At 37.7% G+C, this 16,162-nt stretch overlaps 1 protein-coding gene across 19 annotated transcripts in view; it reads left to right on the top strand.

The window, feature by feature from the left end:
* The window catches only part of KMT2C (lysine methyltransferase 2C), a 306,855-nt gene that overhangs the window by 112,854 nt on the left and 177,839 nt on the right, over window positions 1-16,162 (top strand). For all 19 annotated transcript variants that reach the window (XM_063641729.1, XM_063641734.1, XM_063641726.1 and 16 more), the window contains 3 exons: window positions 10,103-10,303; window positions 13,498-13,646; window positions 15,376-15,485. In XM_063641729.1, coding sequence (XP_063497799.1) covers window positions 10,103-10,303; window positions 13,498-13,646; window positions 15,376-15,485 — 460 coding nt within the window. The remainder of the gene's footprint in view (window positions 1-10,102; window positions 10,304-13,497; window positions 13,647-15,375; window positions 15,486-16,162) is intronic.

Below are 16,162 nucleotides of genomic sequence, written 5' to 3'. Positions count from 1 at the left end.
TGGCTCACGCCTGTAATCCTAGCACTTTGGGAGGTTGAGGCAGGAGGAATGCTTGAGCCCAGCAGTTGGAGACCAGCCTGACTCAAACATGACAAAACCCCATCTCTACAAAAAATGAGGACATGGTGGTGCTACTCAGGAGGCTGAGGTGGGAGGATTGCTTGAGCCCAGGAGGTCGAGGCTGCAGTGAGCTGTGATCCTGCCACTACACTCCATCCTGGGTGACAGAGTGAGACCCTGTCTCAAAAGAAAAAAGAAAACACACATAAAAAGAAAAGGGGCCGGGTGCGGTGGCTCATGCCTGTAATCCCAGCCCTTTGGGAGGCTAAGGTGGGTGGATCCCTGAGGTCAGGAGTTCGAGACCAGCCTGGCCAACATGGTGAAACCCCATCTCTACTAAAAATACAAAAATTAGCTGGGCGTGGTGGCGGGCACCTGTAATCCCAGCTACTTGGGAGGCCGAGGCAGAATTGCTTGAACCTGGGAGGTGGACGTTGCAGTGAGCCAAGATCGTGCCATTATTGCACTCCAGCCTAGGCGACGAGAGAGAAACTGCATCTCAAAAAAAAAAGAAAAGGATTAATACCACTATACTTAAATGTACATCTTTTCATGAAAAATACCAAGAGTAAAAAGATAAATGACAGAAAAGGGAAAACTATTTCTAAAGCATATAACTAAGAACTTATGTTCATATGTATTTAAAAATAAAGCAAAACAATAAGAAAAAGCTTCTGCAGAAGGCAGTAAGCATTACTTGATTACTTGCAATAAACATTACTTGATTATGACGTATTTTTTAAACATGCTGTTGGATTTTAGTTAGCTAATATTTTGTTTATGTTCATAAGCAATATGAATTTTTGTAATATTGTAATGTCCTAGTTTTGGAGACAAAATTAGCCTCGTGTGTGAGGCATCTTTCAGTTTTCTTATTTTCTGGAACAACTAGTTTAAGACAGGAATTGACTCTGTAAGTTTGAAGTAACTCATAAAATTACATGGGTCTGTGGGGTTTCTTATAGAAAATGAAGTCACTACCAGTTCAATTCAAAGATTTTCTTTTCTTTGAATATGTATTCCATAAATTTGCTCCCCACTTCCAAATTTTTTTCTATTCAGCTGTCTGTTTCATCTTGTACCAATTTTCTCATGTTATATTTTTCTCAGAACATATAAATTTTATCTAAAATGATTCATGATATATTTATTATTTTTTAAATGTTATTTTTGATTGGCAAATCCTAATTGTACATTTATGAGTACAGTGTGATGTTTCAGTTCATAAATGCAAAGTGGAATGATTGAATCAAGTAAATTAATATCCATTACCTTGATTAACTCTCATTTGTTATTTGAAATTTACTCTTAGGTTGGTGCAAAAGTGATTGCGGTTTTTGCCATTACTTTTAATGGCAGAACCACAATCACTTTTGCACCAAGCTAATAGTTATTTTAAAATATAGGTCACCCTGCTATGTAGTATATCTCGAAACCTACTCCTCCTATCTCAACCTTCGTATCTTTTGACCAACAACTTACTATTTCCTTCTTCCTGCCTTACCTTCTCTGAGTGTCTGGTTACCATCACTCTACTACCGGTTCTTTTAGTAGTAGAATCTTTTTTAGATTCTACATATAAGTGAGATCATGCCATATTTGTCTTTCTGTGCCTGGCTTATTTCACTTAGCATGATATCCTCTAGATTCATGTGAGTTGTTGCAGATGACAGGTCTCTCCCGCTTCTCTCTCTCTCTCTCTCTCTCTCCCCCCACTTCCTTAATCCCCTTCCCCTCCCCTCCCTGCCTCCCTTCCCTTCCCCTCCCCCTCTTTTTCTACCTCCCCTTCCCTCCCTCTTTTTTCCCTCCCTCCCTCCCTCCCTCCCTCCCTCCCTTCCTTCCTTCCTTCCTTTTTTTCTTTCCTTCCTTTCTTTCTCTTTCTCTTTTTTTTTCTTTGAAAGGGTGTCACTCTGTTGCCCAGGCTGGAGTACAGTGCCATGATCACAACTCACTGCAGTCTCAACTTCCTGGGCTCAGGCAATCCTCCCACCACAGCCTCCAAGTGGCTGGGACTACAGGTGTGTGCTCACCACACCAGGCTAATTTTTAAAATTTTATGTAGAGATGGAGTCTTACTATGTTGCCCAGGCTGGTTTTGAATATCTGGGCTCAAGCAGTCTTCCAGCCTTGGCCTCCCGAAGTGCTGGGATTATAGGCATGAACCACCACTCCCCATCCTCCTGCTTTTCAAGGCTGAATAGTATTCTGTTGTTTATATATACCATATTTTCTTTATCCATTCATCTATTGATGGATACTTAGGCTGATTCCATATCTGGCTATTGTAAGTAATGCTGTAGTAAGCATGGGCCTGCAGATATGCTTTTGACATTGATTTCAGTTCCTTTGGATATATACCCAGAAGTGTGATTACGAGATTATATGGTAATTCTATTTTTAGTTTTTTGAGGAACCTCTTTACCATTTTCCATAATGGCTGCACTGATTGATACCCCCACAATAATGTACAGGACTTCCATTTTTTCTGTATCCTTGGCAATACTTATCTTTCGTCTTTTTAATAATAGCCATTTGTTAGGTGTTAGCCAATAGCCAGGTGTTATGTGATATATACTTGTTTTAATTTTCATTTCCCTAATGAGTAGTGATGCTGAGCATTTTCTCATGTGCTTGTTGGCCATTTGTATGTGTTCTTTTGAGAAATGTCTGTTCAGGTCCTTTGCCCATTTTTTAATCAGGTTGTTTTCTTGCTATTTATTTGGGTTCCATAAATATTTTGGATATTAAATATTTTCTCCCAATCTGTGTGTTGTCTCTTTACTTTGTTAATATTTTCAGTTGCCATAAGGAGCTTGGTGGTTTAGCCATCCCATTTGTCTATTATTGCTTTTGTTGCCTGTGCTTTCAGGGTCATATCCAAAAAGTTATTGCCCACGTGGAACTTTCTCCCTATGTTTTATTCTAGTAGTTTTACAGTTTGACATCCTAAACATAAGACTTTCATCTATTTTGAATTGATTTTTGTGTGTTATGTGAGACAAGGGTATGATTTTATTCTTGTGCATATGGATATACAGTTTTTTCAGTGCCATTTATGGAGGAGACAGTTCTTTACCCATTGTGTTTTCTTGGTATCTTTGTTATAAATCAACTGAGTGTAAATTCGTGAGTTCATTCCTGTTCCATTGGTCGATGTGTCTTGTTGTTTTTTGAGCCAGGGTGGTATCTGTATCCCAGGCTGGAGTGTGGTGGTGTGATCTTGGCTTTCTGCAACCTCTGCCTCCTGAGCTGAAGCCATCCACCCACCTCAGCCTCTTGAGTACCTGGGACTACAGGTGTTCACTACCACCCCTGGCTTATTTTTGTATTTTTAGTAGAGACGGGGTTTCACCGTGTTGCCCAGGCTGATTTCAGACTCCTGGGCTCAAGCAGTCTGCCTGCCTCAGCCTACCCAAGTGCTGGGATTACAAGTGTGAACCACCGTCCCTGTCCAGATGTATGTTTTTTTTTTGTGCCAGTACCATACTATTTTGATTACAATCATTTTGTAATGTTTTGAAATCAGACAGTGTGATGCATCCAGCATTGTTCTTTTTGCTCAAGGTTGTTTCGGCTGTTTGATGTCTTCTGTGCTTCCGTATAAATTTAAGGATAATTTATTTCTGTGAAAATCGACATTGGAATTTCAATAGATAATGCATTGAATCTGTAGATCACTTTGGGTAGTATGGACAGTTAGTTTCACAGTATTAATTCTTCCAGTCCATGAACATAGGATATCTTTCTATTACTTGATGTTTTCTTAAATTTCTTTTGTGAGTTTTATAGTTTTCAGTATACAGGTCTTTTACCTCCCTGGTTGAAATTACACCTAAGTATTTAATTTTTTTGTTGCTATTGTAAATGGGATTATTATATTAATTTTCTTTTAGGATCGTTTGCTGTTAGTATATAGAAATGCTACTGATTTTTGTATATTTACTTTGTATCCTGCTACTTTATCAAATTTGTTTATTAGTTCTAACAGTTTTTTGGTGGAGTCTTTAGGGTTTTCCATATATAAGATCATGCCATCAGCAAGACAGTTTCACTTCTCCCTTTCCTACTGGGATCCCTTATGTCTTTCTCTTGACCATATTGCTCTGCCCAGGACTTCCAGTAATATATTGAAATTTTTATATTCAGTATTTTATATCAATTTTATATTCAGTATTTTCATTATGATTTTATTTCACATATTGGGATTTCCATTTTGAGTGAAAGATTCTTAAACAATATCTTTTCTAGTTTCCAAATTTTTGGATTTTTTTTTTTTTTTTTCTTGAAAGGGAGTCTCGCTCTGTTGCCCAGGCTGTGCAATGGTACAATCTTGGCTCACTGGAACCACCACCTCCTAGGTTCAAGCAATTCTCCTGCCTCAGCCTCCTGAGTAGCTGGGACTACAGGCGTGTGCCACCACACCCAGCTAACTTTTGTATTTTTAGTAGAATCGGGGTTTCGCCCTGTTGGTCAGGCTGGTCTCAAACTCCTGACCTCAGGTGATCCACCTGCCTCGCCTCCGAAAGTGTCAGAATTACAGGCATGAGCCACTGCACCTGGCCGGAAAATTTTAAGTTATCCATTTATTATACATTTTTAGTTTCACTGCATTATTGTCAGAGCATGTTGCCTGCATGATGTTGGTCACTTGCTATGTGTCATGTATTCTTTTATGGCCTACTATGTAATCCACTCTTGAAATATTTTAATATACTTGAAAAGAATGTGAACCGTTAGTTGTAGATAGAACTGAATATAGTATCTCAAACTAATTTATTATGCTCAGGTAATTAATAAATAATGAACAATAACGATGTTTAATACTTAATTTTTATCAGTTTGATATAGTATTTTCTGAGAAAAATAATTAAAGTCTTCCACTGTTGTTGATTTATTTTTTTTAGTCTTCCAGTTTTGTTAGTACAGGTTGAGTTTCTCCTATCCAAAATGCTTGGGACAGGCCAGGTGTGGTGGTTCATGCCTGTAATTCCAGCACTTTAGGTGGCCAAGGCAGGTGGATCACCTGAGGCCAGGAGTTTGAGACCAGCCTGGCCACCATGGCAAAACTCTGTCTCTACTAAAAATACAAAAATTAGCTAGATGTTGTGGCGTGTGCCTGTAGTCCCAGCTACTTGGGAGGCTGAAGCAGGACAATTGCTTGAACCCAGGAGGTGGAGGTTACAGTGAGCCAAGACCGTACCATTGCACTCTAGCCTGGACAACAGAGTGAGACTCCATCTCAAAAAAACCGAAAACAAAATGTTTCGGACCAGATGTGTTTTGGATTTTGGATTTTGGAATATTTGCACATACATAATAAGATATTTTGGGGATGGGAGACATGTATAAACATGAAATTTGTAGGGTCCAGCTCCACAGGGTTGGTGGGTTTTCTCCCTGTGTGTGGAGACGAGAGTGTAGAAATAACGAAACAAGACAGAGATAAAAGACAGCTGGGCCTGGGGGACCACTACCACCAAGACGCAGAGACCGGTAGTGGCCCTGAATGCCAGGCTGCGCTGATATTTATTGGATACAAGACAAAGGGGCAGGGTAAGGAGTGTGAGCCATCTCCAGTGATAGGTAAGGTCATGTGGGTCACATGTCCACTGGACAGGGAGCTCTTCCCTGCCTGGCAGCTGAGGCAGAGAGAGAGAGAGACAGCTTACACCATTATTTCTGCTTATCAGAGACTTTTAGTACTTTCACTAATTTGCTACTGCTATCTAAAAGGCAGAGCCAGGTGTACAGGATGGAACATGAAGGTGGACTAGGAGTGTGACCACTGAAGCACGGCATCACAGGGAGACGGTTAGGCCTCCGGATAACTGCGGGTGGCCCTTTCCCGGTCTGCTAAGTAGTGGGTGTTTTTCCTTGACACTGATGCTACCGCTAGACCATGGTCCAGTTGGCAATGGGCGTCTTCCCAGACGCTGGGACCAAGGAGCCCTCTGGTGGCCCTGTCCGGGCATAACAGAAGGCTCACACTCTTGTCTTCTGGTCACTTCTCACTATGTCCCCTCAGCTCCTATGGCTGTATGGCCTGGTTTTTCCTAGGTTATGATTGTAAAGCAAGGATTATTATAATATTTGAATAAAGAGTAATTGCTACAAACTAATAATTGATGATATTCATATATAATCATATCTATGATCTATACCTAGTATAACTATTCTTATTTTATATATTATACTGGAACAGCTTGTGCCCTTGGTCTCTTGCCTCGGCACCTGGGTGACTTGCCGCCCACAGAAATTCATTTATGTTTCATATATACCTTATACACATAGCCTGAAGGTAATTTTATAGAATATTTAAGTAATTTTATGCTTGAAACAAAGTTTGTATTAAGTACTTAGGTGTGAAATTTTCTACTTGTGATATCATGTTGGTGCTTAAAACGTTTTGAATTTTGGAGCATTTCAGATTTTGGATTTTCAGATTGGAGATGCTTAACCATCTCTTTCAGATTGGAGATTCATTTTGAGGCCTGTTGGTCTGAGTATATGGTTATGATTTATATCTATTATACTATTGATCATTTTGTTAGTGTGTAACATCTTTTTCATCTCTAATGTCGTGTTTTCTTTTTGATACAGCTTTCATTTTGTCTGATAAAATTATTGCCACTCAAGCTTCCTTTTGGTTTATGTTTGCCTGGTATCTTTTTACCTCTTTTCCCATCAACATTTTTGTCCTTGTTTTATGTGTCATTTGTGTTTATACTTCCAACATTTTTTGCACCTTTTTTTTTTTTTTTTTTTTTGTGAGATGGAGTCTTGCTCTGTCGCCCAGGCTGGAGGGCAGTGGCACGATCTCAGCTCACTGCAACCTCCACCTCCCGGGTTCAAGCAATTCCCCTGCCTCAGCCTCGTGAGTAGCTGGGATTACAGGTGCGCACCACCATGCCTGGCTAATTTTTTTGTATTTTTAATAGAGACGGGGGTCTTCACCATGTTGGCCAGACTGATTTTGAACTCCTGACCTCAGGTGATCTGCCCAACTAGGCCTCCCAAAGTGCTGGGATTACAGGTGTGAGCCACCGCACCCAGCTGCACCCAATTTTTAGATCTAATTTTAATCTAATCTCAAAAATGGTCTTTTAATTGCTGATTTTTGCCTTTTAATTTGTGGGTTTGGTTTACATTATTGTAATGGCTAGTAAGATTTCGTATGCTGTTTCAGAAAATGTTTTTTAGTCGTTGTATACATGTTTTTTCTTTATTTATTTTTTTGAGATGGAGTCTCGCTCTGTCGCCTAGGCTGGAGTGCAGTGGCACGATCTCAGTTCATTGCAACCTCTGCCTCTTGGGTTTAAGTGATTCTCCGGCCTTAGCCTCCTGAGTAGCTTGGATTACGGGTGCCTGCCACCATGCCTGGCTAATTTTTGTATTTTTAGTAGAGACGGTGTTTCACCATGTTGGCCAGGCTGGTCTCGAACTCCTGACCTGTGATCCGCTCGTCTTCGCCTCCCAAAGTGCTGGGATTACAGGTGTGAGCCACCATGCCCATCCTCTTTTTCTTTTTAAAATACAGACAGGGTCTCACTGTGTTGCCCAGGCTGGTCTCAAAATCCTGGGGTCAGGCAATCCTCCTGCCTTGACTTCCCAAAGTACTGGGGTTACAGTGTGAGCCACTGTTCCTGGCTGAGTTGCTGTAGTGCGTGAGCACCTAATGAGGTACATGAAGAGGAGCCTTTGTGTGGGTTAGAATTCCCCTGTCTGTGGTCACAGGTGTTAACATAGTCTCACTGTGTTTCACACTTGGCTTCTAGCAATTTCTTAAAAATTTTTACTGAATTCTTATTACCCTGCTGGTATGGTATCAGTGGCCTCTTCCTCAGAGGTACTATTGTCACATTTCTTTATGGAAGTGTCTTTCATTTGTTGGTGAGTTGGTTGCCCTGTGATTTCTGCCCTCTGATGTGTTTCAGAAAAGTAAGTTTGCAGATTCTCTGGTTGGGTTTTGTTGTGTGGTTGGACACAATGTTGTTTGCAGCTTTCTACAGCCAGACCAAAACTAGAAATTTCCCTTGACCTCGTATTAAAAAAAGTCAACAATAAATTACTCTGAGGTGTTTGACCTCCCTTACTTCATACAACCTTTTCTAATTCTTTAATAATTTAAGTACTTCTCTAAAAGTAATTTCATTTTGGATCTGTTGTGTGGCAAAATTTCTGAGGTCTTCTAAGCCAGAGAGTAATTTTATTATACCTTCACATTTAAGCGATAGTTTTGAATATCAAATTGAATGCTAAGGTATTTTTCTGCAATAGCTTTAAAATATTGCTCTGTTTTCTAATCAGTGCTGTTACAATCAATGTTGATAAGGCTAATGTCAATCTGATTGTTGCTTCTCATGGGTAGTGTTTCTAGGGGAAGAAACAAACCAGAGATGGGATATGGTGAAATAAATGTAAGCTTAATAGCTCAGAGAAAATTACAAATAAGAGGATAGTAAGATACTGGCAAAGCATATGGTGGTGGTCTCTTTTTGGAAAGAAGAAATTTTCTTTTTCAACTTGATTTTTTTTTTGAAATTACACTACATTTAATTTGTGTATGTGTGTATGTCTCAGTACCAGCAGACAACATAGTTTATCATGAACTTGAAATAGGTAATTTATTAGAAAAACAAAGCTAATTTTGATAAAAGTAATTAGTTGATAGTCCAATATGAGCTAAACCTAAGTTTTAGAAAGTCACCTCAGAAGGCTATAGGTTAGTTCTATGGTATATGGTAATGCAAGATATGTAAGATCATGGGGTAGATACTGTAGAGGTAACTTTAATGCCCAAGAAGGAGGATTTGGGTATAGCAGCAGTAAATATCTTGTGAAGTGTAAATATAATCAAGAGGAAGCAGTCCTTTTAATTTCATTCTTTCTAAGATCTCTTAGTAAGTGTATATTCCATATGTGTATATTGTTTGTTGTCTCTTAATTTTTTAATGTTTTCTCTTTTTTCATTAATAGACTTAGAGCATTTTTAGGTTTACACAAAAATTGAGCTCATTCTCCCACCTCTACCCCCAGCAGTTTCCCTCATGATTAGTATTGTGTGCTGTGTTACAGTTGATAAACCAATATGGATACATTATTTTTAACTACAGTCCATAGTTTACATTAGTGCTCAGTATCTACCATTATAGTATCATATAAAATGGTTTCACTGGCCTAAAAAATCCCCTTTGCTCCTAATCATCCCTTTCCTCCTTCCTGTTCAGCTCTTCTGCTTCCCCAAAAATCTACTACCACTCAACCCAGGAACTATTTAAGTTTATATTTTTATATCTCCCCGTGTGTATGCATGTGTGTGGTATATATATATCATGCATAATGAACATTCCATCAAGTGGTTAAATAAAACTGTCACCATATGTTTTACAGAGCTGTCATGCAGTTGGGTGGCTACTAAACTCTACTTTCTTTCCCATTTTTAGCTTACATTTTTTTTTTTTTTTCCTGAGACAGAGTCTTGCTCTGTCACCCAGGCTGGAGTGCAGTGGTTCGATCTCAGCTTACTACAACCTCCACCTCCCGGATGCAAGCGAGGTGCCTCAGCCACCTGAGTAGCTGGGATTACAGGGGTGTGCCACCACACCCAGCTAATTTTTGTATTTTTAGTAGAGATGGGGTTTCACCACGTTGGACAGGCTGGTCTCGAACTTCCGCCTCCCAGAGTACTGGGATTACAGGCATGAGCCGCCGTGCTTGGCCCCCATCTTTAGCTTTCTTACTTGGATTTTTTTCTAGTCAAATATAAAAGAAAATAACTTTTCTAAGTACTAACTAGAATTTTTTGGATTTGATATATGTACTACTTTTTAAAATGCTATGGAAAAAGTAGAATTCCAAATGTATAATTATTAAACTTAATTGTTCTTATGGGTAATCACTGAATAGACTATAGAAAATAGATTGAAAAGCTTAGTTTGCGCTTTAGACATAATTTAAAAGCACAAGTATCTATAGTTATCGCTTAAAGCAGTTGAATAAAGCTACTTTTCTCCTTCTCTGACTTACATTTCATTTTTACTAGTGAACAGCTCTGCGCTTTTTGTTACTGTGGGGAGAAAAGTTCCTTAGGACAAGGAGACTTAAAACAATTCAGAGTAACGCCTGGATTTATCTTGCCATGGAGAAACCACCCTTCTAACAAGAAGGACATTGATGACAACAGCAGTGGAACCTATGAGAAAATGCAAAACTCAGCACCACGAAAACAAAGAGGACAGAGAAAGTAAGCAGCTTTGAATTTAAATTGTTGGAATAGATTAAGACTGCATATAATTTATTTTCATTATAATGTTTATAAATTTCAAATGGGGTTGTTCTTATTGAACAGTTTCTCCTGTTTTCCACTTTTATGGGATACTGTGACTCACCATTAACCCAATTAATCCAACAAACTATCCTTTTCACAAATTTTTCTTCATCTTCTTAAAAAAGTTTATATTAATTGTATATGAAATCGGTGTGATCACAAAACTAAACTTTTGGAAGAAAACTTCAAAGAACATAACACAAGGTGAGAGGGAGGGAGTTCATGGAATTTATAAATGGAAAGAAGATATTAATAAAACAGATCAATGAAGTCCTTCTTTTGTTTCTCTAAATAAGCTTTTAATTGTAAGAATATAACATAATACAATAGCAAATCCAGAACTGATTTTTCACTACTCATGTCTTTTGTGTCGTTCATTCATTGATCCATTCAATCATTTAATTTATTTAATTTATATATAAGTTTGTGTGCTTCAGAAAATGTTGCACTGTCCTATACATTCTTCCCTCCCTCCCTCCCCCGCCTTCCCTCCCAGAAGATGCTTTTTTCTTTTTTAAGGATTTTTTTTTGTAATGATGTTAATTCATGTGCACATTGTAAATACCTAAAGGTCTTGTCTAATATAGTTTAAAATATTTTGTACAGTTGTGTTTAAAGACCATATTAATATGGAGACTTGGCTGTGCTGGTTAAGGGAGTAGAAGTTTCTATAGTTGATGAGAACGTGTAAAAATTAATTTAGCTTGCAAAGCTAACAAACACTGCTTCTTGAGGGTTATGATGTAATCACTCAAGTGCTTATCTGGCTTATATCCAAATTTAAGTACTAAATCATTGTTGTGTTGTACTTATTTGATTGGCTCCTTGTTTTGACCTGCTGCCAATGCCTTGAAGACCTGAAGTAGGAAATGAAACAATAAAAAGAGGGAGAATCTTTTAAAAGAATTTAAGGTGGAACAGTTTAAGGAAACTTAGAAGTACTATATTTGGAGAGTTGTGATGTTTTGGAGGCTATATAGCCTTATCTTTAGTTGTCAGTTGAGTACACACATCTTAATAAAATAATCAAAAGGCCAGCAAACTTAAAATGTCTATTAGCAAATTTAATGGACTGAATCAGGCTGTATCTTATATCCTCATGTTCTGCCTTAAATAATGGCAATTATATAAAATCCTGTCCTGAGAAATAGAATTGGTTTCATTTCCTTGTTTTAAAAGTGAAATTAATTTTTAGTGAAAATTCTTATGAGCTCAGATAATTATATAAAAATAGCCTTTTGTTAAATGAAAGTCTTTATATATACTTAGTGCTTACCAACTTAATAAGCAATGATAATATGCCAGTTAATGAAGTACACTTAAAAATTTGCCATCATTGAAGGGTAGGCAATTAATTTAGCTTGGTAATGATTTCAAATATTTATAAAATGTATGTTACTAATGAAGTTTAAATAGCTAGTTAATTTAAAAATTTTTACAAAGGAGGTTTTGAAAATGTCTTTCCTCTCATTTTCACTAACTAAAAAAAATCAAGAATTTTTTTCCTTTTTTTTGTTTTATAACTAAGAATTTTGTGGGTGTGCATTTCAGCTGATTCCTCTTGATATCTCTTTCTAAGCTGGGCTGCTGTCATCCTTAGTGTTGACATTGATATCTTACTGACATGGTATATACATACAAACCAGTCTCAAAACTTGAAGGTTGAATTTGATTAAGCTGCTGGTTAGGACCTGATTAGTAATAAATTAGTCATTCTCTTGGTTTTTTTACACCCCTTTCCCTCATCAAATACTAGTGCAAAACAGTATGTTAAAACAACACTTAGTAGTTATAGATGAACTGTTTGTCTTTTTTTTCTTTCTCCCAATAAGATAACAATGATTTGTAATGGAGAATATGTTTGTAGGAATAGAGATTATACTTATAGGAAAGAATTTGTTCTCATTTTACTGTGGGCATTTATTAAAATGAGAATTTAAAGTTAGCATAGCATGCTAAACCTTTCTTAAAAAGTCTATGCATTTCTAATGCTGAATATAAAAACATTACTGGTTATTTTTATATGGTTTGATATTTAAATGTACTTATTGAAATATGTTAATACTTTTTTTCTTTCAATGATTCCAGGTATAAAAATGTTTAGTACCCTGGTCATTGTGCTGATTTTCTCTTAATAGGAATCATGATAAATATCCAGCATACAGAAGTGCAGTGAGTTATGATCTATATTCAATAGTGATTTAATCCAGAATTATGATCAGGTTAAATACTATGGTATTAGGAGAAGATTTAAGTTTTAGTGGTAGTCATCTGATTTCCCATATTTAATAATTAAGTACAATAGCCATTTTATTTAATGGTCTTAAATAATACCTAAAGTGTTAGAGCTTGAAAGCCTGAAATCTCCCATATGTTGTTTGCTTTATTCAATGTTCTTTTTTTAGACTATATTTTTTTGCTGTTATACTATCTTCCTTATTCTACATGCCTTCGGTAGCTATTTTGCTTTTGCTTTTTACTTTCAATTTGTGAGGTACAGTGTTGATTGAGAGTGCTTGCAACGTCATGCCACAGACCAGCTGTTGAGATTTGTTGACGGGACCATAAGAAAGCTACAGCTGATACATTCCATTCCTCCTGCCTCTGTTTTCACACTCTGTAGTGGGTTTTCATTTTCCCTGGAAAGTATCCTTTCTTTACATAGTTAACTGCCACCTCTGTTGTGGCAGTCCTCAGTCAAGATACAGCAGACTAAACATTTCTGATTTGATCAAGATTTGTTTTGTAAGCATTTAAGTAAAGCCAAAGGAAATACTCATTTTATGTGTTAAATACAATTCCTGACTAGGATATGGGAGTCGGTTTTAAAAGCATTATATTATGGAATGGAAAAACAAATTAAAAATTTAATACTTCCCTGTGGGTTTGGAGACTCTTTTTCTTACTTGTTACTTATATGATATAATATGGCAACCCAGTTTAATATTATACCATGGATAATACTAACAGATGAATTCTAAAAGTTGTTTTATGACAGTTAATACCTGATAAATTAAAATTGATTTGGCAGTACATTGCATTTAAACAGTTAAAAGTGAGACAATTTTCTGCTTGTTTTCACTTTCACAGCTATTTTATTTTATTTTCAGAGAACGATCTCCTCAGCAGAATATAGTATCTTGTGTAAGTGTAAGCACCCAGACAGCTTCAGATGATCAAGCTGGTAAACTGTGGGATGAACTCAGTCTGGTTGGGCTTCCAGATGCCATTGATGTCCAAGCCTTATTTGATTCTACAGGTATGGGCATGTTTTCAATAATAACTGCCTCTTAATTCTGGAAGCATTTTAATTTTAATGCATTATTAATGTCCTCAATAATAAATACCTTTCGTCTAGAAATAATTAGAATCATACTATAAAAAAATCATTATTAAATATACCTGGTTAGGTAAAAGAAGTTGTCTAATAAGGTTTATCTAATTTATTTAAAATCTGTACAGTACCACCACCGGACTGGATGCTTTTTAAAATACTTGTATTTATTCTTGTGTGGATAGCGGTGCCGTGGAGATCTGACAATTGAGAAAAGAGAGAAAATTTTAAAGGAGAAAATTTTAAAGTGAGAACTTGGGGAATGTGGTATTCTGAGTCTATTTTATTTGGGCATGAATGAAAATAGGTCTTAGCCGGGTAGATTATCTTATAACAGTATTGTAACTCAGCACTCATGTTACGGTGCCACTGGAATTTAAAGTACATCTCATTCTATAGTTGAACTGCAGATTGACTGATAGTGGTTCAAGTGTTATGTGATGGATAATTTAAAGGCTGAAGTGTTAATAATCATTGCTATGTGCTCTCACTGTGGGATGAGGGAAGTAGGGGTGTATGTGTAGTTTATTTTCTATACATTTCCTTTGTATATCACCTCAACAAAGTACTAAATAATGCTTTGTTTGTTTTGTATAAAGATACCAGAAACATACCAAATGCATATATAATATTTAAATAAAATGGCTAAAAACTAATTTTGTTTGTTGAAGAAATAATCACTAATTCAGTGATTCTCAAACTTGTGTGTGCATCATAATAACCAGACGGCTTATTAAAACATAGGTTGCTGGCAGGGCACGGTGGCTCACAGCTGTAATCCCAGCATTTGGCAGGCTGAGGTAGGTGGATCGCTTGAACTCAGGAGTTCAAGTCCAGCCTGGGCAACATGGTGACACCCTGTCTCTACAAAAAATGAAAAAAATTCGCTGACTGTGGTGGCATGTGCCTGTAGTCCCAGCTATTTGGCAAGGCTGAGGCAGGAGGATTGCTTGAACTCTGGAGGTTGAGGCTGCAGTGAGCTGTGTTCATGCCACTGAACTTCAGCCTGGGCAATAAAAAAAGTGAGACCCTGCCTCAAAATCAAAACAAAACAAAACAAAAAAAACAGAACCAAACACAGATTGCTGGGCCCCACTGCAAGAGTTTTTGATTCAATAGATCTCAGTTGTGATCTGCACTTCTGCATTTTTTTTGGTTTTTATTTTGAGACAGAGTCTTGCTCTGTTGCATAGGCTGGAGTGCAGTGGCGCGATCTCAGCTCACTGCAACCTCTGTCCCTGGGTTCAAGCGATTCTCATGCCTCAGCCTCTTGAGTAGCTGGAATTACAGGCGTGCGCCACCATGCCCAGCTAATTTGTAGAGACAGGGTTTTGCCATGTTAGACAGGCTGGTCTTAAGTTTCCAGCCTCAAGAGATCCACCAGCTTTGGCCTCCCAAAGTGCTGAGACTACAGGATTGAGCCACTGCACCCAGAGTGATTCTGTATTTCTAAGAATTTTTCAGATTGATACTGATACTGGCACTCAGTGGTTGGTCCACATTTTTAGAAGGGCCACTTTACTGGTATCACAAATATAGGGTGCCATTGTATATTTACATATTAGAGTCGATTTTGAAGTTTTATGTCTTTATTTATTAGCTTTAATTTTTTTAATGTTTGCTCATTTGCTCCTTTTCATTTTTCCCATTTTAGGCACTTGTTGGGCTCATCACCGTTGTGTGGAGTGGTCACTAGGAGTATGCCAGATGGAAGAACCATTGTTAGTGAACGTGGACAAAGCTGTTGTCTCAGGGAGCACAGAAGTAAGTAGACAAAGCAAATATTTAAATCATAGTTTTATAACATTCACTTTAATCAGAAGTTCTCTTGAAAGGATTATTAAATGATTGCTATAGTGTAAAAGCTCTCAAAATAGGAAATTATTAATTTTTATTTAGAGTAATTTTGGGCCGGGTACGGTGGCTCACACCTGTAATCCCAGCACTTTGGGAGGCCGAGGTAGGCGGATCACTTGATGTCAGGAGTTTGAGACTAGCCTGGCCAACATGGTAAAACCCCTTCTCTACCAAAAATACAAAAATTAGCCAGGCATGGTGGCAGTCGACTGTAATCCCAGCTACTTGGGACACTGAGGCAGGAGAATTTGCTTGAATCTGGGAGGTGGAGGTCGCAGGTAGCCAAGATTGCGCCATTGCACTCCAGCCTGGGCGACAGAGACTCCGTTTAATTAAAAAAAAAAAAAAAAAAAAAAAAATTATTTTATGCAAAAATTAGCCAGGCATGCTGGTGCACATGTGTAGACCCAGCAACTTGGGGTGCTGAGGTGGGAGGATTGCTTGAGTCCAGTAGATTGAGGTTGCAGTGAGCCATGATTGCACCACTGCACTCCATACTCCAGCCTGGGTGCTGGAGTGAGACCCTGCCTCAAAAAAAAAAAAAAATTTTTTGTAAGCCATTGGAATGTAGTATGTTATTCAGT

The sequence above is a fragment of the Symphalangus syndactylus genome, chromosome 6 (genome assembly GCF_028878055.3).
Source record: "Symphalangus syndactylus isolate Jambi chromosome 6, NHGRI_mSymSyn1-v2.1_pri, whole genome shotgun sequence".
NCBI classification, from domain to species: Eukaryota; Metazoa; Chordata; class Mammalia; order Primates; family Hylobatidae; genus Symphalangus; species Symphalangus syndactylus.
This window is presented reverse-complemented; position numbering and strand designations above follow the sequence as displayed.